Source organism: Petaurus breviceps, unplaced genomic scaffold (assembly GCF_028583685.1).
Source record: "Petaurus breviceps papuanus isolate PSGF00001 unplaced genomic scaffold, PetGlider_PUasm1.0 38, whole genome shotgun sequence".
Classification (NCBI taxonomy): Eukaryota; Metazoa; Chordata; class Mammalia; order Diprotodontia; family Petauridae; genus Petaurus; species Petaurus breviceps.
This window is the reverse complement of record NW_027186304.1, coordinates 31,083,857-31,107,370: the sequence shown is the minus strand read 5'-3', so window position 1 is coordinate 31,107,370 and position 23,514 is coordinate 31,083,857. Positions and strand designations below refer to the sequence as shown.

The 23,514-nt window shown below is 37.7% G+C and overlaps 1 protein-coding gene across 2 annotated transcripts in view; it reads right to left on the bottom strand.

Annotated features, from left to right (window-relative positions):
- MYOM1 (myomesin 1) overlaps positions 1–23,514 on the bottom strand; it is a 171,172-nt gene that overhangs the window by 6,819 nt on the left and 140,839 nt on the right. For both annotated transcript variants that reach the window (XM_069099711.1, XM_069099712.1), the window contains 9 exons: positions 17,392–17,528; positions 15,240–15,384; positions 14,065–14,124; positions 13,550–13,617; positions 12,155–12,268; positions 8,887–8,974; positions 7,453–7,491; positions 7,249–7,354; positions 2,530–2,693 (listed from right to left, as the gene is read on the bottom strand). In XM_069099711.1, the coding sequence (XP_068955812.1) occupies positions 2,530–2,693; positions 7,249–7,354; positions 7,453–7,491; positions 8,887–8,974; positions 12,155–12,268; positions 13,550–13,617; positions 14,065–14,124; positions 15,240–15,384; positions 17,392–17,528 (921 nt within the window). The remainder of the gene's footprint in view (positions 1–2,529; positions 2,694–7,248; positions 7,355–7,452; positions 7,492–8,886; positions 8,975–12,154; positions 12,269–13,549; positions 13,618–14,064; positions 14,125–15,239; positions 15,385–17,391; positions 17,529–23,514) is intronic.

Here is a 23,514-nt window from a genome sequence, read left to right as displayed (position 1 = left end):
TGTGCCAAGTGAACAGAAAAGCAGCGGCTAGGGAGGATTAAAGACCGCCCGTGTAAAAGTTGGATGTGAGGTTGGATGGCGGTGCTTGCCTGTTGCCCAGGGGAGCTGAGGCTGGAGAATTGAGCTCAAGAGTTCTGAGCTTCAGAGGGCTATGCTTGTTGGATGTTCACAATAAATCTGACCCTGGGGAGGGGTCCACCAGGTCAAAATGCCTGAGTAGTCAGAACGTGACTGGTCTGTGAGAAGCCCTTGTACTTCTAGCTTGAGAGAGACAGGGAGAACCAGTCTCTGAAAACAACCACCACAAAAAACTGGTATCCCAACGGATAAGAGTTTCTTAAAAACAGACAAAGGTTTCAATCCCCATAATGCACTATTCTAGAGCCCACATTCCTCTAGTCCTCTAAAGGTATAGTTTCCATGTGACGTTTTGCTGGCCTGTGACAAAGAAGCAGACCTGATTAGCTTCCATGTATGCTCAGCTTGAACCAATGTTTCCCAAACAGGGGCTGGGACCATGAGGAGGACTGGAGGGAGGGCAGCTAGAGCAGAAGAAGTTCTGAGTGTAACCCAGGCTTCTCTGGGCAGGCCCAGTTTGCCTAAGATGGAGGTGGCCCAAATCAACTAGCACTGAGGCCTTCATCTGCTACCATGTGGGTTGGGGTAGCCTTCTTTGATTGGCTACTTGTATCTTTAAAACTGGTGAGATTGAACTGATCTCTTCCCTCCAAATGCTTTCTGCCGTGTCCTTTTCGGTCACTCTTTCAATGTTACACCCAGAGCCTGGCAGTTGCAGGCACTAAAGTTGCCTCATTTTTTTTTTTTTTTGGAGCTAGCAATACCAACACTTTTAAATAAAAGCACCAAGCAATGGCAATTGCCAGGTATTAGTTACTCACAGAAACATGAACTTGGAAGTTTGCTTAGAGAGAATCTAATTTACCAACCTTCCTTATTCCTCTTCATTTTACAGATGAAGGAACTGAATTTCAAAAGGAAGGAGACCTAATTTGCCCAGGATCACCAGCCTAGTAGTATGACTGGCATTGAAAAAGTCTTCTGATGCTGATGTGTATTCTCTCACTAGGTCAAGTATTATTAACTCTACCTTCTGGGTCTCTTCTCTTGACTTCCTCCCTTTCATTCTTTAAGATCTTCCGAGATATTAGAAACATTGCATTTTAGGGTATACAGTGCTTGTAAGGAAAGCTGAGTCCTTGGAGCTGAATGAACCTGCCCAGGGTCACAATATAAATTTATAGGCTCTAGAGCTGAAAGGTACCTCAGAGACTTTCTAGTCTAACTCCTTCATTTTACAGATAAAGAAACTGAGGCCCAGGGAAGTTGTGTCTTGCCTAAGTTCATACAGATAACAAGTATTACAGATGCAGGGACGACATGGAAGTAATTAGCAATCATTATGAACGTGGGATTATATATTCAAAAAATTTTTGTTAATCCAGTGTCAATAATTTTTTTTTTTTTAGCAATTGGGGTTAAGTAACTTGCTCAAGATTACATGGTCAGGTGTTTCTGGGAGGATGCTACGTGTCTGAGCCCGGATTTGATCCCCAGGTCATCCGGACACTGGAGCCGGCGCTCATACTCGCTGTGCTACCTGGCCGCCCCCAGTGTCAATAATTTTTAACAATTTAGTCTGGAATAATATAGATCTTGGAATAATAGAGATACAAATAATAATTACTGGAATAATATGGATACAAACAAGACAGTTTTGAAGACCTGGGTACTCTATTCCCTGTACCCAGGTCAGAGTCGGGAAGATCTGAGTTTAAATCTACCCTCAGAAACCTACTTAGCTGTGTAACCTAGGGCAAGTCATTTAACCTCTGTCTGTCTCTGTTTCTCCATCTATAAAATGGGGTGGGGGTAATAATAGCACCTACCTGCCAAGACTATCATAAGGACCAAATGAGATAATAATTGTGATGTACTTAGTACAGGGTCTGGCACACAGCAAGTGCTATATAAATGTTGGTTATTATTGGCTAATAATGTTATTAGTATTAGGCAAAACCCCTTCACTTAGATATTAGGTCCTATCTGAAATACATACTAGCTGAGTGACCCTAGGCAAGTAATTCAATCTCTGCCTCAGTTTCCTCACCTGCAAAATGACGAGGTTGGGCTTAATGACCTTTGAGAGCCTTTCCAGGCCTAAATCTATGATTCTATAAAGTGGAGAAGAATTTAGTGTTTTAAATTGCTGACCCTGAAGCATAGAGGGAGGTAGATGGGAATGACTTATGACTGATGCTTATTACAACCACCCAGTAAGGTCACTACAAGTATTTTACACTTGCTTTAAGGTTTACAAAGTACTTTTTCTCACAACTAACTCTGTGAGGTAGGTAAAGGAAGAATTATTACCTCCATTTTGCAAATGAGGAAATTGAGCTTTGTTGCCTTGGATCACACAATTGATCAGCATCAGGGATGAGTCTTGAACCCACATCTTTGGGTTTCAAGTCTAAAGCTTCCCCACCTCCCCCAATACACGTTCCTTACCTTGTCCAGAAAGATCCACTTTCCGCTCATGTTTAGTTTTGCCATCAAAGAGCTCCATTACATATTTCCCCTTGTCATTTGGAGTAGGCTCATTGATTTGCAACCAGATCTGCTCCCCAGTGACCCCGGTCTTAACTCTGTCCGTATACTTAATAGCTGCTCCGCTTTGGGAAACAAAGGAAACAGCATTAGTGCTTTCTTCCTGTTAGGAGTTCTTGTTCCCTCGGATTCTTCTCCCTAAGAAGAGGCCAACATAATAAAGACTTTCAAAGGGCTGTCGGCCTTGTGACAAGTTCTCCTGTGTTTCAGTGAATATTGTTGGCTGTTTAGAATAACCAGTGTCCATGAGTCAGGGAAAGAACTTGATAAGAAGATATGGGACTGCAAATCTCTGTTTGTCTGAACATATCACCCCAAATAATATTCTAGAGGTCAGAAAGAAAAGTGATTATTTGAATTACACCTACTCTATACTGTCTCTCCCCAGTCCCCAATATGTGTTGTGATGTTTATTAGCATTATTTTTGTTGTCCAGTCATTTTCACTCCTGTCCAACTCTGTGTGACCCCATTTGGGGTTTTTCTTGACAAAGATAGTGGAATGATTTGCCATTTCCTCCTCAGCTCATTTTACAGATGAGGAAACTGAAGCAAAAAGGGTTAAGTGACTTCCAAGGTCACACAGCTAATAAATGTCTGAGGCTGGATTTGAATTCAGGAAGATGAGTCTTTCTGACTCCAGACCTGGAACTCTATCCATTACACCACCTAGCTGCCCATCAAACATAATTTTTAGTTGCAGAGTTAGAAGGAATCACTAAGGCTAAAAGACCAAACTCTAGGTTAGTTTATATTTCATTCTAAGGACAAAATGAACGCATTGTGGGTACAGATTACATTTTGTAAGCTAGCAAAGGGCATAGGTTCATCTCTGTGTGAAATCCATTTGTAAATGGTGTTGCCAAATAATCAAGGCCTACAGGAGAGCAAGGCAGCAGGGTATGTGGGAGCAAAGACAAGAGTCAGAGATGTCTCAGGAATGAAAAGGGAAGATTCTTCTGTACTGAGACACAATGTGCCCAATAGAGTAATTAATCCCAAGGCAAGGCCATGAACAACTACTGGTATTTATCTATCTGCAATGAGAATGTAACAAGAATCACGATCCTTCATCTGGGATATGCAAGTATAGAAATATTGTTTCTTTGATAAAAATGTGTTTGTGCAAACCTTTTGAAAAGTAAAACAGGGAGAGACCTACCAAAATGGAGGAGTGGCCTGAAGCAGTACAAAGCTACATAGAAACTTGGAAATGCAAATATTGGAGTGAAGAGAAACAAAAAGGTAAATGCAAGCAAGTTTTCAGAAAAGACTTCCAACATGTTTGCATTCTAAGGGGTGGGATGGAGGCGATCCCAGAGGGAGTACAGAAAAAAATGGAGGAGCTAGGGGTGATTTTTGTTATATTTTGATGATCTTACAAGAAGAAAGGAATGAAGGCAGAGGGGAAGGTACACTAGTGAAGAAAAGAGGAGAAATAAAAGGGATCTTTATATCTCATATAATCAGGGAGGAGGTGTAAGATCACCTTCAATTTATGAGTATAAATCTTGTTTATACGTAATTGCTTGCATGTCTCCTCTCTTAGAATGTGAGCACCTTGAGGGCAAGGACAATTTTTGCCTCTTTTAAGAATCCCAAGCACTTAACGAAGTGCCAGCTACACAGTAAGCACTTAATAAATACTTGTTCATTGGCTGACCTAACCATATACTCAGGTTGGAACATTAGTCAGGAGAATAAATCTCCCTTGAATTCCTATCATAATCACTTTAACTTCCCTGATGGATTTAAAATGTCATGGCTTATGAAGGCACTGAAGTCAGCCCTTTGACTTCTGAATTCCCAACAGGATTCAGAAATAAATGGGAAAACTTTTATTTGAACAACCAGATATAATCATTTAAGTGCTTGATATTTACTAGCATAATAGCCATAACAAAAAAAAGTTCAGTATTTGACAGGACTTCTAGTATTTCTTTGGTGGAAAAGATAGAGATGTGGACTAGGTATTGTAAGAGATAGCAAAGGGTTAAGTTTCCACAGAACTACATTGTGTTTGTGTTTCTAACAATGTTAAGTGAATATGGAATTCAAGCACTGAGTGCAGTGTGGACACATACTACTTAAATAATTCCTTTCTTTTTTCTTTCCTTCTCTCTCTTTCTCTTCCTCCCCTTCCTATCTTCCTTCCTTCCTTCCTTCCTTCCTTCCTTCCTTCTTTCCTTCCTTCCTTCCCTCCTTCCTTCTTTCTTTCCTTCCTTCCTTCCTTTTTTCTTTCTTTCCTTCCAGATCAAATAATAATTAATTGTTCCATAACAACTTGGAAGGAGGTCTCCAGTAGAGTACCTCAGAGATCTGTGCTTAGCCTGTGCTGTTTAACATATTTATCAATGATTAATGACTTGTAGAAAGGTATAGATAAATAGATGGCATGCTTACCAAATTTTCAGAGTACACAAGGCTAAAAGAGAAGCTAATATCCTGACAGAGAGATGTTCAAAAGTGTCTTGATAGGCTAGAACATTGAGCCAAATCTAATAAGGTAAAATTTAATAGAGATAAATGTAAAGTTTAATACTTAAGTTAAAAAAAATCATTTCATAAGAACAAGATGGGGGAGGTGTGATAGGCAGCAGTGTATCTGAAAAAAAAGAGGTTTTTAGTGAATTAAAATGTTAATGATTCTGTAGTGTGACATGGCAGCCAAGAGAGCTAATATAATCTTAGACTGTATTAAGACAAGCATGGTGTCCAGTAGGAGTTGATATCTATATCTATATAATAAATATATATAATATTATTTATATATAAAATATTATATATAATCTATATAATAAATATATATAAATTATATAAAAATATATAAACCATATCTATAATATTATGGTGCCCATTCATTTTTGGGTGGCACATTTTAGGAAGGACATTCATTAAAATGGAGAATATCCAGCAGAAGGCAGCAAAAGTAATATAGTGCCTTGAGCATCAAGTGAAAGAACTGGGCATACTTAGCCTGAAAAAGAAGCAAAGAAGTTCTCTCACATGGACTAAATTTGTTCTGCTTGGCTCCACAGAACAGAACTAGGAAGAATATATGGACATTACAAAGAAGAAATTTAGGTTTAATGCAAAGAAATACTTCTTAACGATTAGAACTGCCCTCTATTGCACTGAGTTGCCTTGGTACTCGGTGGATTCCCTCTCAGGGAATGTCTTCAAACAACAGCAAAGGCTGGATGGCCACTGACTGCTTATGTTGTTTAGATATGTGTTGAACGAGATGGCCTCTTCTGTGTAATTTGGAGACTTTGTGATTCACCTCCTTTGTCAAATAACATTCACATGCTCCAGCTTTCTTGTTCAGCAGGCAATTATTGTAGAGAAAACGTAAAGCTGTAGGTTTCATAGTTTATCCATTTGATATATCTTTGCTCCTCACTGCTTCCTTTCAGCTCATTCACTGGAATGTACTAGATGTCACAGATAAACTTTCTAGAAACTTAGTGACCTAATTTTATCCATTTTAACCTGAAATAACTTCTAAAAATGTAGCCTGAGAGAAAAAGTCAGAACAAAGGAAAGAAACACAGAATTCTGTGCTGGAATCTTGCTTTCTTCCATGTTTGTTGTTGTTCAGTTGTGTGCAACTCTTTATGGCCCTATTTGGGCTTTTCTTGACAAAGATACTGGAGTGGTTTGCCATTTCATTCTTCAGTTCATTTTACAGAGGAGGAAACTGAGACAAACAGGGTTATGTGACTTGACCAGGGTCACACTGCCAGTAAGTATCTGAGGCTGGATTTGAACTCGGGTTCTCCTGACTTGATTCAGGGCACTCTATGCACCATGCCATCTAGCTGCCCTTCTTCCACATTAACCCCTGGAAATGTTCACTAAACTAACAATTGAGGGAAAAGGGGAAGAACTAGAGCAAATATTAGTACCATAATTTATTAGCATTAATGATTAAATTAGTAATTAGCAATAATGGGGAAAAGTTTTAAAATGCAAAATTAAGTTTTCATTTAAAAAATTCTAATAATAGTAATCACCAGAAGGTGATTCTGATTCTACTAAAGGTAGAAAAAAATTCCTTCAAGCTTGAATCAGTCCAAACTCATCCCCCAAATCTTAAAAGCCCTCCTGAGATAGGGACTTCAGGGTCTGTAACAATCATTAGTATAGTATTTAGTCACAGGACACTTCAGGGACTTGAGTTTCCTTGAAGAATAAGACCATTAGTTCATGTCTTGGGGAGTCTGGGGACCACTAACAGACACCGATTTGTTATAATGTTAATCATCTACTCCTTCATCGTCATCATCTCTCTGACGTCATGGTCCTCTTCAAGAACAAAGGACAAACCACAATTTTCTATGTTTAAAGTTCAGACAGAATCAGAGGACCCGTGTTCAAATGCAGCCTCAACTACTACTTGGGATCCAGTCCATTCCTCTCCCTCCCCCCAAGGAAAAGTCTTCCTAAAAGAATAACCTGCCACAAATTCATTGCTTCTGACTTCTAATCCTGTATGTCCCAATCTGAGGGTCATGAATATTGAAAGAAATCTCTACTTCCAAGAAGAATGTTGGGATTTTTGTTTTTCTAGTAAAGAGAAGAAAGTTCCCACAAAGCCAATAGGTTTCCTTTTACTTACTTGTGGGACCAGCTCACTTTCAGATCATCCAGGTAATAATTAACAAAGGAGTACAGCCTGATACCCTCTGCTGTGCTCTGGATTTTCAGTTCTGTGGCAGACAAAGCTGAAAGAAGATGGCAGGTTATTTCATTCACATTTAAGCTCCTCCACAAGACAGAATAGCGAGTAACTCATGCAGCTTCTGAAAAAATGAAAGCTTACCAATTGTCTTGCAGACTTCAGTCATCAGGTCTTTAAAAGCTGTAAAAACAGATGTAGAGAAAAAGTTCAACAGAAAAAGAAACTGAAGTTTATATTAAATATAAAAACTTAGCTTCAAATTTCCCTGCTTATCTGAGAGGATAAAAAAAATAGATTTTGAAGTCTATTTTACAGATGAGGCACATAAAGTTTAAACAATTTGCCCAAGGCAGCATGGGTAGTAAAAGTCAGTGCCAGGATTCAAATCCAGGTTTCCTGACTCCTTGCCCATTAGGCTATCCTTTGCCAAGAGATCAAAGCCAATTACTTGTTAGTAATCAAACCAGTTACTTGTCAAATAAAAAAAAATTTAAAAACTTACTTTACAAATCAAATAAAAGTAATCAAATTAATTACTTGTTAGTAATTCTGCTACAAGGTTTGGTGTAGGAAGAAGTTAAAGCATTGGGTATTTGTTTAATAATTTTAATTTTGTTCTTTTAATAAATGCTGATAGCACTTATTAATTTAATATTGACAGCAAATAATAATAATATCAAGGTTTGCAAATTACTTTCTATAAATTATCTCATTTAATCCTCACAAAAACCCTGCAAAATAAATAGAGCAAGTATCCCCATTTTATAGATGAGGAAACTGAGGCTTAGAGAGGTAACTGACCTCCCCTTACTCATATGAAGTTGGACATGGACTGAGGTCTCTCTTGATTGTGGTCCAGTGCTACCATACCACAATACTTTATAAGTGACTAATGCTACCCATGTACCCTCATCCCCCAAAACCTCAGAGAAGTAAGGTTGTATTTGGATGGGGCTTCTTACCTAGGTAATAGTTATATAGCTTGGAATTTCATGCATAATCATCATAATCAATTACTTTATTGTTTGTCTTCATTTGATAGCAGATTGGGATTTTTAAGTACGTGTTTGTGTATATATATGTATATGTAAATATACATATGTGTATATATTTGGCATAATGGATAGAGTGCTGAGTATAGAGTTATGAATATCTGGGTTTAAATCCTCCCTCTCCAAGCCTCAGTTCCCTCAATGGTAAAATAGTGATTATCTTAGCTGTTGTTATAAGGATCAGATGAGATTATCTAAGTATGGTTCTTTGAAAATCATATAGTTCTACATAACTGTCAATTCTAATGGTTGAGTTTTTGTACTAGGAAAGTTTTTTGAAAGAGAAAAATAATAATTGGAATTAGTCTATTAAACTTTCTATAGTCTCTGAGAACACACATGGCTCAGTGTGTCTTTGATTTCTAGGGAGACTTTCAAATAAAACAGTAACTCATCTACCGGAACTTTAATTCAAAGCAAATCTATGAATGGAGAGCCATGTGACTTCAGACATCATTCTGGTAGCCTTAATATAGACTATATCAATGAAGTGAAGCCTGTGTACTCAGCAGGGAAGACTGACCATCATCCACAAGCTTTAGTCTGCTCTTGTCTTTTCCTCGGTCATCTTTCAGTATCACTTCATAAAAACCAGCATCTTTCTTGGAAAACTAGAGAAAAGGGAAAGGAGGAAGACAAAATACAGAACATACTAATGAATAATCGTTTTGGTCAGGTTGAGAAAAGCTTTAAAAAGAAAAGTTGGGTTTGAATTTTCAAGGCCTCATGACGTAATGTAAATCTGGCATAAACATAAATTAAATGAGAAATTTCTTATCTGAGGGATGGGAGGACAATTACACAGAAGACCCTTCCTGTTATAATTTACCTAGCCAGCAATCTTGGTTTGTCATCTTTGTGATACTTAAAATAATTTAAACAGTGATGTCTGAGACCCTTAGCTTGTACTTTCATTTATTAAAACCAAATTTAGAGACATTCAGAAGCATTGCTTTTTAAGCTGAAAGTAGATTGAAATTTTTTTTTTAGTTTGATTTGCAGTATAGGGGGAAATGATCCATCTTGAAGTTCAAATAAGGAAATCATAGAATCATACCGTGCCTCTCACCTCATCTTAATCATACATTCATAGAGTACAAAAGACATTTCCCCTGCACTAGCCAGTCTTTCTTCTTTTCCCCATCTTTACCCCTTGGTGAACCAATTCAATTCTACGCTGCCCTTTCTTGAATCCCAACCCCTCTTAACGTTGGCGATTCCACCCTCCCAAGCATCAGTCTTGAATCATTCCCACCGTTCTCCAACTTCATTCCTACACACATGCCTCTGAAAGAAGGCAGAAAATAATCCTGCAACTGTTCTGACTGGGTCCACTCCAAATTTACGTTACCAATCTCAACGATGTTCTCGGCAATTCGTCTATACCTGCCTTATTAACTTATATGTTGATACACTAGGAGTTCCTTTTCAAAACTCCCCTGGCTTCTCCTTCCCCCATTCTCTCAGCGGAAAACCTGGCCTCATATTTTACAAAACATTGACTCCGTTGGCCATGAGCTCTTCCTGCTCTTTTTATTTCCTATCCCTCATATGCCTTCTGCCGCTACCTGTCCTTCTTCACCTCTGCCTCACATGATGAGATAGTCTTACTCCTTACCAAGGATAATTCCCCTCAAGCAATCCTATCTTTTTTTTTTTTTTGCTTTTTGGAGGGGATAAGGGGGGGGCAATTGGGGTTAAGGGTTAAGTGTTAAGCCCAAGGTCACAAGGCTAGTAAGTGTTAAGTGTCTGAGGCTGGGTTTCCATTCAGGTCTTTCTGACTCCAGGGCCAGTGCTCTATTCACTGCACTACCTAGCCGCCCCAAGCAATCCTATTCCTTATCATCTCTTCCAACATATTGCCACCTCTGTCATCCCTGCTTTATCACTTATTTCCAGTCTGTCCCTGTCTACTGTCTGATTCCCTACTGCCTCCAAACGTGCCTATGTCTCCCTCATCCTGAAAGAACCCTCATTTGATCCTTCAGTCCCCACCATTGTTCTGTATCTCTTCTGCCTTTCGTGGTTAAATTCCTTGGAAAGGTCACCTACAATAGATGCCTCCACTTTCTCTCCTTTTACTCTCTTAACTCTTTATAATCTGACTTCTGATCTTATCACTGCATCTAAATCTAAAGTAATCTCTTAGTTGCCAAACCAATGACTTTTTCTCAATCATCATTCTCAACTTCACTTCAGCTTTTGATGTTGCTGATGACTCTCTTCTCCTTTATACTTTATTCACTCGAGGTTTTTAGAACATTGCTCTTTCCTGGTTCTCCTCCAACCTCTCTAACTGTTCCTTCTCAGTTTTCTTTACTATGTTCTCATTCGGATCATTCTCTGTAACTGTAGGTAACCCATAGGGTTCTGCCTTGTGTTGTCTTCTCTTCTCTCTCTAGGTGACTTCATTTGGTGATCTCATGAGCTTCCATGGATTTAATTACCATCTCTATGCTGAGGATTCTCAAATCTACCTTTCCCCGCCCCAATCTCTCTGTGGACTTCCAATCTCTGAAGGCCTTTCAGATATCTCAAAATGGATGTCCCGTAGACATCTGAAATACATCATGTCTAAAACAGAACCCATTATCTTTCCTCTTAAACCCTCTCATCTTCTTACTTTCCCTATTATTGTAGAGGGAACAGTCCCTCCTCCCAATCCCTCAGGCTTACAACCTAGGAATCATCTTGGTTTCCTTACTCTTTCACTGACATCCATCTATTGCTAAGGCCTATTGATCTCCCATCCCTTCTCTTCTGTGACACTGCCATCAGTCCAGTTTAGGCCCTCATCACCTCATGTCTGGATTATTGCAGTAATCCTGAAATAATAACTTGCTAGTAGGTATTCTTATCTCAAGTCTCTCCCCATTCCAATCCATCGTCCATTAAGCCATTAAAGTGATTCTCCTACAGCACAGGTCTAACCATGTCGCTCCTGTACTAGGTATCATGGATATAAAGATAAAACCAAAAACAGCCCTTTCCTTCAAGAAACTTACATTCTACCTGAGGAAAAATGTACACTTTATAAGTAAGTAAGACATATATAGAGTAAATACAAAGTAATTTCAGGGAGATGTGAAGATTCACTGATTAAGCTTAGTTAAGCATCCAGAAAGGCTTTATAGAGGAGATAGAGTTTGAGCTGAGTGTTGAAGGGATCTAACAAGTCTAATCCCTCTTCTACATGACAACTCTTCAAGCTCTTCATGTTTTCTGTCTTCTCACTATCTCCAGTGGCAACCACCACTGCTCATATTGGAAGACCTTGAGGTCCTTTGACACGTTGATTGACCTCTGCTAAGTGTTCTCCAGTTTGTCCACATTCATTAGATGGTAAGCTCCTTGAGAGCAGGCACTGTCTTTTGCCTCTTTTTATATCTACCACACAGTGCCTGGTATATAATAGGCACTTAATAAATGTTTACTGCTTGATTGTTAAAGCATGGTACCCAGAACTGAGCACAATAGTTCAGATGTGGTCTGGTCTGAGTACAGACAGACTGCAGTGGGACTGTGACCTCCCTAGGCCAATGCACAGTGTCTCTCTTAATTCAGCCTAAGATCATTCGAGCTTATCTTGTTGCTGTATCACACTGTTGACTCACACTGAGCTTCGATTTCCACCAAACACTAATTCTTTATCAGAGTAACTGCAGTCTAGTAGCACCTCCCCATTTAGCTTTGTGATGGAGAAGAGAGACAGAGCCTATTCTGAGGGAACTGATGTTTCCTTAAAAACCATATTTAGCAAGCTAAGTTGTATATTTGTGAGAATTACCTACCTCTGTTATAAGCAGAGTACATATACCATCCTTAAAGTCATGTTTTTCATCCACGGTTATCTCCCTCTCATCTTTGTACCATACGATATGTGTTTCCTTCTTAATATTGGCCACCTAGCAAAGATGACAAAATATAAGAGTGGTCAGTGCTTGGCGGGGTGGGGATTATGGAAAAACAGGTACACTAATACATTGTTGGTAGAGCTGCAAAATAGTACAATCATTCTGGAAAACAGTTTGGAATTATGCAAATGAAGTGGCTAACATATCCACACTCTTTTACCCAGAGATTCCACTGCTAAGTATATACTCCCAAGGACATCACTGACAAAAAGAAAAGTCTCATAGTCAATAAAATAGTGTTTATTAATTAATAGCATTTGTAGATTTGAATGAACTTAGTTCTGCTATCTATGGTGCAAAATACTATTTGCATATGTCATAGTTACTATTCAGAACTGATCTCTCCCTCTCCCCCTCCTTAGCACAAAATTTTGCATACAGTAGATATCAAATGAATATTTGGTGGAACATGTTTAATTACTATATCTCATTTATCTATAAACTCATTTACTTTTATAGGATGATAGGCAATGTTATTATTATTTTTTTCCTTTTTTTTTGAGAGGAAAGGGTAGGGCAATTGAGGTTAAATGACTTGCCCAAGGTCACACCGCTAGTAAGTGTTAAATGTCTGTGGCCGGATTTGAACTCAGGTCCTCCTGACTCCAGGGCTGGTGCTCCATTCACTGTGCCACCTAGCTGTCCCCTTATTATTTTTTTTTTACAATAGGTTAGCTATTGTACCTACCTACCAAAGCAACAATACTCAGCATCCTAATTGCAAAACTGTTCACTATTTGTGTGTAGGCACATCAGCTCAGCTGTTCCAGAACCATCCCTCCTATCCCAGTGGCATGACTGGCAGACACTCAGAGGTATAGAAGGTCATCATTATGTAGGCTGACCACAACTGACATGTTTAACTGTAAATTGTAGCAGAGACAATTCCAGAATAGTTCTGCAGCTAAGCCTGTAGACATGGCCTAAAACAAAGATGATACAAGACCCCTAGGACTGCATATGATGAACCTAGGTATAACAAAAGTTGGAGGGAAAAACTAGTGTTTTTTCTCTTGAGCCTGATGTGATTTTATTTGAAGTATTTCATATTATTTAACAGCTTAAATGTCATTCAACAGTTTATACATACACATAGATATACACATATACATATCTATGTATATATATAAACTGTTGAATGACATATACATATATATCCCATCACACTGGTTCACCTTGAAGAGATTAACATATTGATCTAATTTTTCATTTTCTGTCTGTCTTTATGTTTCATTCCCCTGCATCATGATTAAAAATTCAGATGTTTCTTACCTTGCATTTCAACAGCACATTGCATTCACCAGTCACTTCCCAGCTGAGATATTCAGCAAAATGAGGACCTGTAAAAATGATATTAGCCATGATTATATTCATCACAAGAGCAAAATTAAATTTCATTTTCTTCATACAGTGACAATATTGAATGAAATTTTAAAATTTTATATATATATATTTTTTGGAGGGCAATTGGGGTTAAGTGACTTGCCCAAGGTCACATGGCTAGTTTTTGTATTAAGTGTCTGAGGCTGGATTTGAACTCAGGTCCTCCTGATGCCAGGGCCGGTGCTCTATTCCCTGCACCACCTAACTGCCCCTAAATTTTATATTTCTTTATTTAAATATATTCCAAATAGATGTTTTTTAAAATGTATATTCTAGACTATAATATTTATTTGACACTACTTGCATAAAAAGGTTTGTATTTTAAGTCATTCTAGAAAAATCAATGTCCATATCTACTTAGAATTTAAAGAGATATGACTTCTTTTCCTACTCCCTATTTTTACCTTGTTTCCTGATCCATTCTTGTCTCTGGAATTCAGCTTCTTTCTGAAGGTTTTTATAGACTAGGAACAAAATACAGAGAAGTCTATGAGATAAAATTGAGCACACAAGATGTGAAGATTGCAATTACTGATACTTGAAGTTCCCACCTTTCACCATCTAATGCAAATATTCTGTTCTAAAGATTTGTATTTTCCATGCTTGTTTACATTAGCTGGATTGTCACTATATAGATGCAATTATTATGAATGTATTTCATATATATATCACAGTTTACATTGATATCAACATGGCCTCCCCAATGCCTAAACTTGGGCAGTTCCAATTAGTGTGGAAAGGCTTCCATGGACTATTTCTTAACTTGGCTAAATTCAGGAGCCTCAGTACCCTAAGGATGGCCATCAGCTGATGAATTTTTCTGGCTACTGCAACATATCAGACTTTGTGCTGATATGTGGAATGGTTATGATCAACATCTGGGATGTGTCCCTCCAGTGTTAGAAGAGACTTTAGTGGCAAGCCAGTCCAACCTCTATATGAAAAGAAATCTCCCTTTAACACATGTCACAAATGGTCGTCCAGCCTCTGCCTGAAGACTTCAAAGAAGAGGAGAACCCATAATCTGTTGAGGCAGATACATCGCTATGTAGAGAATTTTAAATTCTCTCAATTTAGCTTGTGTGTAATAAATATCAGTTATAATATGGTGGAAATGTTTAGTTGGAAAACACTTGCACTATTTTACCAAGGGAGGTTGTATAAGAATGTCCTCTGGCAATTTTAGGAATAGGCTACTATTTTTATTGTGATAATTTAAGTGCAGTCTTGCCTAGAGGCAGAAATATGGGTTTAGTGTCCTCTTTAGAGTCCTGTCTGCTTTATATTCCTATGGAAAGCATGAAAGTACAATCATCCAATGAATATATAAAGCTGAGAAATAAATTCCATTACTTTTTTTAAAATAAATTTTGCCTGATATATTTTGTCTTTACATTGACTACATTTCTCCTTCTATTCCCCTCTCTCCCCTGTCCCAGAGAACCATTTCTTAGAACAAAGAATTTCATCCCCCATTACTTCTAATGCCATATAGCTGGTTGCTTTTGTATTGCCGGATACTTTTGATGAGGAAAGTAGGAAAACCTGAGGGCAAATAAAGATATAGTGAAATTCTTACCATCCCCAATGAGAACAAGAGTAGATTGGTTGGTTGCTTTCCCATCTTGGATCTGGAACGTATATGTTCCCTCATCCTCATCCTGAAGCTTCTCCATAATCATTTCAACTATTCCTGTGTTTCGGTCCATATGCATCTTATATTTCTTCAGCACATATTGGAGAACAGAGATAAAAACATATTTTTTTAGCATGTCAATATAACTAAAGAAAATGCTAACACTAAAATGGAAAAAAAAACTTGATTGAAACAGAGTAGCGATTTTAGTGAGATTTCTTTGTAACTTTTCTTCAAACAATAAATCTAGGAAAATGGAATCGATTGTGGGGAATATAATACACTTTCACTAATTCAGATGAATTTGTTAGAAAAGGCCAAACTGAATTAATAAAATGTCTGAATTTTGGAAATACAGATTTATTACTTTCCAGCACAGGCATTCATAGGGCAAGGGGATAACAGCATGTACTCAGTCCTTAATAGATAAGCATTATTTGTACTTAGCATATCATATATAGATCATAGCACATAGTGTCAAGGTTTGGTTGTAGAACAGTTTCTGGACTTGGATCAGGTTATGGAAGGACATTCTGGTGTAACTGTCTCAGGGATAGTCCTTGAAAACAGTTTGCTCTCTTAGATACTCATTAGTCTGTCAGATTTTTACATTATTGATTTACTTAGGAAACTTTTTTATTAAAAAAAATAGCACAAAGGTAAAACCTGGCCCATTTCTTGTCTAAATTATCATGATTTCCAAATCCAAAGGTCTGAAGAGTAAAGGCCAAGTGATAAACAGTTTTTAGGAAGAGCTAAGGAAAGCCTTTGGCACATTGGGTCAATTGTTTATGGAGGATTTACAAAAGAACATGGGTAAGACTGACACAGGATGAGAAGGTACAGATAGATTTGCACTGAGAGAGGGGAAACATCCATACTGGTGAGAAATGGAGTCACAGATGTAGATTCTTCACTATTTTTATGAACCTTTATCATGTCATAATCTTTTCTCCCACTGGGATTTTTTTAAAGGAAATTATATATTAAGTGAGGTGATGAGCTATTTTACTGATATTCTCTTGTGCAATAACATTCAAATGAACATGCCCATAAATTTGAGATTGACTTAAAGCTAATTTCCACTAAGCAAACCTAATTAGCATAATATGTTAAATGCAACATGTTAATTTTCTTTTTTTTATTAGAACCAGTATAAGTCAAGTGTGTACTCTTTGCTGTACCCCTTCTTTGCCTCTCCATCATCTTTATCCTCTTAAAAAAAATCTCATCATTGCCACCATCTAGTCACCATATTGCCCACAAGTTGTCATGCTTGATGGCATCATCACATACATATCCCCAAGGTGATAATTTGGTTGGAAAGGGTTGCTGGCAAAAGTGGAAACTGGCCTTCTCTACCCTTTCTAAATCCCAAGGACGAGGGATACATAGTAGTAGACAGAAGTAGCCAACAAATAGTGGAATTAGGCTAGGGGCAGCAAAACATGAATCCCTAACCCTTCCTCAGTCTCCCAAGTTGGCTCTGGTATCAGTATGGATGATAACTGGGGTCATAAGAATGATAGTTCTTAGAGAACAACTCCTATATTCACCATTGTAATAGCAGATGGTGAAGAAAACATCAATGTGGATGCCACAATTCCATTGTCATAAAATGGCATTTTCTGCCGCATAAAAGTCTGGGGAGTTTTTCATAATTTGCAGAAGTCTCTGTTCAATATTAAAAACTGCTCATTTTAATTCATGTAATGATCCAGGTTCCCACAAGGCTTTCCCAGAAACAGGTCTTTTCTTTTAAATGGGGAAATTGTATTCTCCCGGTTCTTCTGTGTGTACATAACCTGACATGTCCTCTCCAAATTATTTTGTAATAATTCAGATTACAATCAAACATCCTTCTCCACCACTTTCTGCCCTAATGACATCAGAAGAGACTAAAAAAGAATGATACTAGGGGTGGCTAGGTGGTGCAAGTGAATAGAGCACTGGCCCTGGAGTCAGGAGGACCTGAGTTCAAATGCAGCCTCATACACTTAATGCTTACTAGCCTTGTGACCTTGGGCAAGTCACTTAACCCCAATTGCCCTGCCTACTCCCCTCCAAAAAGAAAAAAAAAAAGAATGATACCTACCGGCCCTTCAAAGATTTCCTTGTCATTAAATATATAATTGGCCTTGGAATTGCCTGATAGCTTTTCAGCCTGCATCCAGAACCGAACTTCCCCCTTCTCCATAATTTCTACAGCCAACTCAGATTTAAGTGGGACAGCTACAGAGGGAAATAAAATGAACGATAGTAATAGTTATGATAAATTGAATTCACGTAGTTTTTCTTCCAGTTGTTCCTTGCACAAAACACTCCAGGAATTTTCACTGGCTATGCCCAGGTCTGGAATGCTCTCACTTCTCATGACTCTTTTCAAGTCCTAGCCAACATATCAACTGCCATAGGAAGCCTTTGTGGATCCCCCTTAAAGATAGTGCCTTCCCTCTGTTGATTATCTCCAATTTATTTTGTCTATAGCTTGTTTTCACAGAGGTCTTTGAATATTGTCCACCCCATTAGAGTGTGAGCTCCTTGAGAGCAGGGACTGTCTGTGTTTCTTTGTATCTCCAATGCTTTAATACAGTGCAGGGAACATGGTTCAATTCAGTCATTTTTCAGTTGTGTCTGACTCTTTGTGATCTCATTTGGGATTTTCTTGGCAAAGAAACTGGAGTGGTTTGCCATTTCCTTCTCCAACTCATTTTACAGATGAGGAAACTGAGGCAAACAAGGTTAAGAGTCACTTGCCCAAATACAACATCCATTCCTATTAAAAACATTAGAAAGTATAGGAATAAATGGAGCCTTCCTTAAAATAATAGGTAGCATCTATTTAAAGCCATCAGCAAGTATTATATGTAATGGGGAGAAGCTAGAAGCATTTTCCATAAGATCAGGGGTGAAACAAGGGTGTCCACTATCACCCCTCTTATTCAATCTGGTACTAGAAATGTTAGCAGTAGCAATTAGAGAAGAAAAAGAAATCAAAGGAATCAAATTAGTCAAAGAAGAAACCAAGCTATCACTCTTTGCAGATGATATGATGATGTACTTAGAGAATCCTAGAGAATCAAGTAAAAAACTACTTGAGATAATAAATAAATTTGGCAAAGTTGCAGGATATAAAATAAACCCACATAAATCCTTGGCATTCCTATATATTTCCAATGAAATTCAACAGCAAGAGATAGAAAGAGAAATCCCATTTAAAGTTACTGTAGACATTATAAAATATTTGGGAATCTACCTGCCAAAACAAACCCAGGACCTATATGACCATAACTACAAAACACTTTTCACACAAATAAAGTCAGATCTAACTAATTGGAAAAATATCAATTGCTCGTGGCTGGGTCGAGCTAATATAATAAAAATGACGATTTTACCTAATTTAAATTATATATTTAGTGCCATACCAAAAAACTATTTTATAGAGCTAGAAAAAATAGTAACAAAATTCATTTGGAAGAATAAACGGTCCAGAATATCAAGGGAATTAATGAAAAGAAATGCTAGGGAAGGTGGACTAGCTATACCAGATTTCAATCTGTGTTATAAAGCAGCTGAGGAATAGAGGAGTGGATCAATGGAATAGATTAGGCACACAAGATTCAGAAGTCAATGACTATAGTAATCTATTGTTTGATAAACCCCCAGACCCTGGTTTTTGGGATAAGAACTCACTATTTGACAAAAACTGCTGGGAAAACTGGAATATAGTATGGCAGAAACTGGGCACAGACCATTATTTAACACCATATACCAAAATCAAGTCTAAATGGGTGCATGATCTAGGTATAAAGGTTGATACTCTAAGCAGTCTCCTAAAACAAGGAATAGTTTGCCTATCAGATTTGTGGAGAGGGAAAGACTTTATGACTAAACAAGAATTAGAGAATATTATAAAATGTAAAATGGATAATTTTGACTACATGAAATTGAAAAGCTTCTGTACAAACAAAGCCAATGTAACCAAGATTAAGAGGGAGGCAGGAAATTGGGAAAGAATCTTTACAACCTATGTCTCTGACAAAGGACTAATTTCTAAAATATACAGAGAACTGAGTCAAATTTATAAGAATACAAGTCATTCCCCAATTGATAAATGGTCAAAGGATATGAACAGGCAATTTTCAGAGAAAGAAATTAAAGATATCTATAAGCACATGAAGAAATGCTCTAATTCACTATTGATTAGAGAAATGCAAATCAAAACAACTCTGAGGTACCACATCTCACCAGTCAGATTGGCTAAGATGACAAACAGGAAAATGACAAATGCTCGAGAGGATGTGGGCAAATTGGAACACTGGTGCATTGCTGGTGGAGTTGTGAACTGATCCAGCCTTTCTGGAAAGCAATCTGGAATTATGCCCAAAGAGTTATAAATACTTTCATTCCCTTTGATCCAGCAATACCACTCCTAGGGTTATATCCCAAAGAGATCATAGAAATGGGAGAAAGACGCATATGTACAAAAATGTTTATAGCAGCTCTTTTTGTGGTAGCAAAGAATTGGAAATTAAGGGGTTGCCCATCAATTGGGGAATGGCTGAACAAGTTGTGGTATATTCATGTTATGGAATACTATTGTGCTATAAGAAATGAGGAGCAGACAGTCTTCATATTTACCTGGAGAGGCTTATACAAACTGATGCTGAGTGAGAAGAGTAGAACCAGGTGAAATTTGTACACAATTACAGATACAACGTGTGTGTGATGACCAACTTTGATAGACTGGACTCTTCTCAGCAATGCAGTGATATAGGTCAATCCCAAAAGACTCATGATGGAGAGAAATATGTGCATCCAGAGAAAGAACTAGAAAGAACTGAGTTTATATCCAGTTGGAAGCAAAATACCTGATCTTTTTCCTTCTCTTATTTGGTTTTATGTCCTCTTTACCATTTTTTCATTCCAGCTGGTACAATCCGTCCTTATAACCTGACTAATGTATAATGTGAAAGTATTTATAGATCCTATACTTGACTACTTGACTATATGCTGCCATGGGAGGAATGGGGGGGGGGATGGGACAAAATGTGAAACTCAAGGAATTGTGGAATTGAATCCTGTAAACTAAAAGGAAACAAACAAATTAATTAAAATTAAAAAAAAATAAGGAAGAAAAAAAGAGTCACTTGCCCAGGGCCACACAGCTAATAAGTGTCCAAGACCCTATTTGAACTCAGCAAGATGAGTCTTCTTAACTCTATCCCCTTTGCCACCTAGCTGCCCTGGCACATAGGAGACAATTAATAAATGTTCATTGATCATAAATCATTGACAGAAAGTGGAAAATGTTAAGTGAAATGAAATTATCTGGAGCTTTTTTTTTTTTACTTCTTCATGAGTATATATAAAAACTGAAGTAGCAGCTTGTGCCAAATAAAATAAAATAAAATAAAATAAAAAACCAAGACTGGGGGTGAGAAAACTTGGGTTCTAGTTTCAGCTCTGCCACTAATTGACTATGTGATCTTGTTCAATCCTTTGACTTTATTGGGCTTAAATTTTCTTATCTCCAGTCTGAATGCAGATCAAAGCATACTATTTTCACCTTTTTAATTTTCTTATGTCTTTCTCTTGTTTTTTTCCTTTTGTTTTGATTCTTCTTTCACAACATGACTAATGTGGAAATATGCTTAATATGATTGTATAAACTGTATCCGATTACATGCTGTCTTGGGGAGGGGGGGAGCGGAAGGAGGGAGAGAGGGCAAGGAGGGAGGGAGAAAAAAAGTTTGGAACTCATCTTTTTTTTTTTTTGGAACTCATCTTTTAAAAGAGAATGTTGAAAACTTTCTTTACATAAAATTGGGGGAAAAAAACTTACTATAAAATTTTTTCTTATCTCCAAAATTATGGGGCTGAAATAGTTGCTTTTTATAGTTCTTTCCTGTTCTAAATTTGTGATCTTCTAAGTCTAAAATTATATAGTTTTCTGTCATTGCCTTTGCTTAAGGCTATGCCAGGAAAATACTGTGATTTCATAACACTGAAGGAAGGTAAATTCTTTTCCCATCTATTTTGCCACCATTTTGTTTTTGTTGTTCAGTTGTTTTCAGTCATGTCCGACTCTTACTGACCCCCTTTGGGATTTTCTTGGCAAAGATACTACAGTGGTTTGCCATTTCCTTCTCTAGCTCATTTTAAAGCTGAGGAAACTGAGGTGAACAGGTTAAGTGACTTGCCCAGAGGCAAACAGCTATTGTCTTAGACCAGATTTGAATTCATGATGATGAGTCTTCTATCCACTGTACCACCTACCTGCCTCTTTTGCCACTGTTACTCAGCTGCTTTTTCAATCTGGAACTTCCCTGAGAGCCTACAACCTTCACACCCTGCTATATTCTTTCACCCCGACAACTCCCTTCTCATGTTGGTGAATTACTTTTTGGACTTTCATTTTGGAGGCTGGTATAGACTTTTCGTGTTTCATTCCTCTTCTGTCAGTGCTTCCGACTCTAAGGATTTTGCCACCAGGCACCTATCCAGGTATTCCTTATTCCTTCACACATACAAACACACACACACACATTTTCATATGTCATCTTCCCCCATTAGAATGTAAGGTCCTTGAAGACAGGGACTATTTTTCTTTTTGCTCGTATCTGTATTCCCAGTGCTTAGGAAAGGCTTGGCACACAGTAAGTGCTTAATTATCTTGTTAAATAAGTGCTTGTTATCTACTTACCTACCTGTAAATAAGACAACCTCAATTTCCATTAACAAGCTAAATTGTTGTGGCAGGTAGACTTTTTCCCATAATCTTTTGTTTATATATGGAAACAATTTTTTTTCTTGACCTATATCTCTGTACTTTACAGAAGAATTGTTCAATTGCTTTAGTGGAGAGAATGTCTACACTGCAAGTTCCTGACATCAATAAAATCAAGGATCTATATATATATATATATATATATATATATTAAGCCAAAAAACAAAAAATCTACACATATCTTTTTTGATTTGCAACTGGTTGACCCCTTCAGCTTCAGAGTGGAAGTTTAAGTGATCCCAGGAGGAGGAAAGGGTAAGTTCAGGAACTGTGATGGTAGGGTGAGGTCTTCTTGCTATGTCACTGGAAGATTCTCTCTGTCCCTTTGATAGTTTATGCTATAAGACAAACTCAGATGGGGAGAGGTAAGGAGGTGGTGGTGGTGAAAAGAACTACTTTGTAGAATTGCAGAGACTACAAAAAAAAAAAAGAAGACTCTAGGAGTCATAATACCCATTCTAGGAAGTATACATAATCTCTTTGTTCCAGATACCTGAGTTCTATCATTACTGGGACAATAGAGATTGATGGGAAACACTATCATCTAGCAGCTATGGGGTGGGCAGCTAGGTGGTGCCAGATAGATAGAGTGCCAGGCCAAGAATCAGGAAGGCTCATCTTCCTGAGTTCAAATTTGGTCTCAGATATTTTTTTTGCTGTGTGACCTTGGACAAATCACTTTACCTTGTTTGCCTCAGTTTCCTCGTCTATAAAATGAGCTAGAGAAGGAAATGGCAAAATACTCCAATATCTTTGCCAAGAAAACCCCAAATGGGGTCACAAAGAGTTGTATACAACTGAACCAACAAGTATGGGTTCACAGCATCATTGGATTATAGATTGTAGATTGTAGATGCCAGGTGTCATCTAATCCAATCCCTTCATTTTACAGATGAGTTACATGAGGCCCAGAGAGATGAGCTGGTTTGCCCAAGATTACCCAGTTTGCAAGTGGCAGAGTCCAGATTTGAACTCTGATTCCAAATCCAGCACCTTTTCCATTGAGGTCACACTGATTGAAATTAAAAAAAAATATTTTTGCCTTATATATCCCATGCAGAGGTCATAATTATTCTTTTTCCCTCCAAGTGATTCCTATTTGCTGTATACATGTATACTGGTAAGTATAAATGTCTGCATATACGTGTACATACACATATACAAAGATATGCATGTAAATATATATACATATACGTGTGTGTGTGTATACCCAGAATTTTTTTAAAGGTCTTGCTGTAAGAGCTATAACCCATCCACATTTTGGACTTTATGCAGACATCCACAAAGACATATATGTTTTCACATTTTTTCCTACAGTTCAGATGTGTGATTTCATCACTGGGGGAAACTCCCATTATAGAAATGCCCTCCACCAAAGCAGAAAGGAAACTCATTTGTAGCTTTAAGTTTGGGACAGTTGCCCTGAGA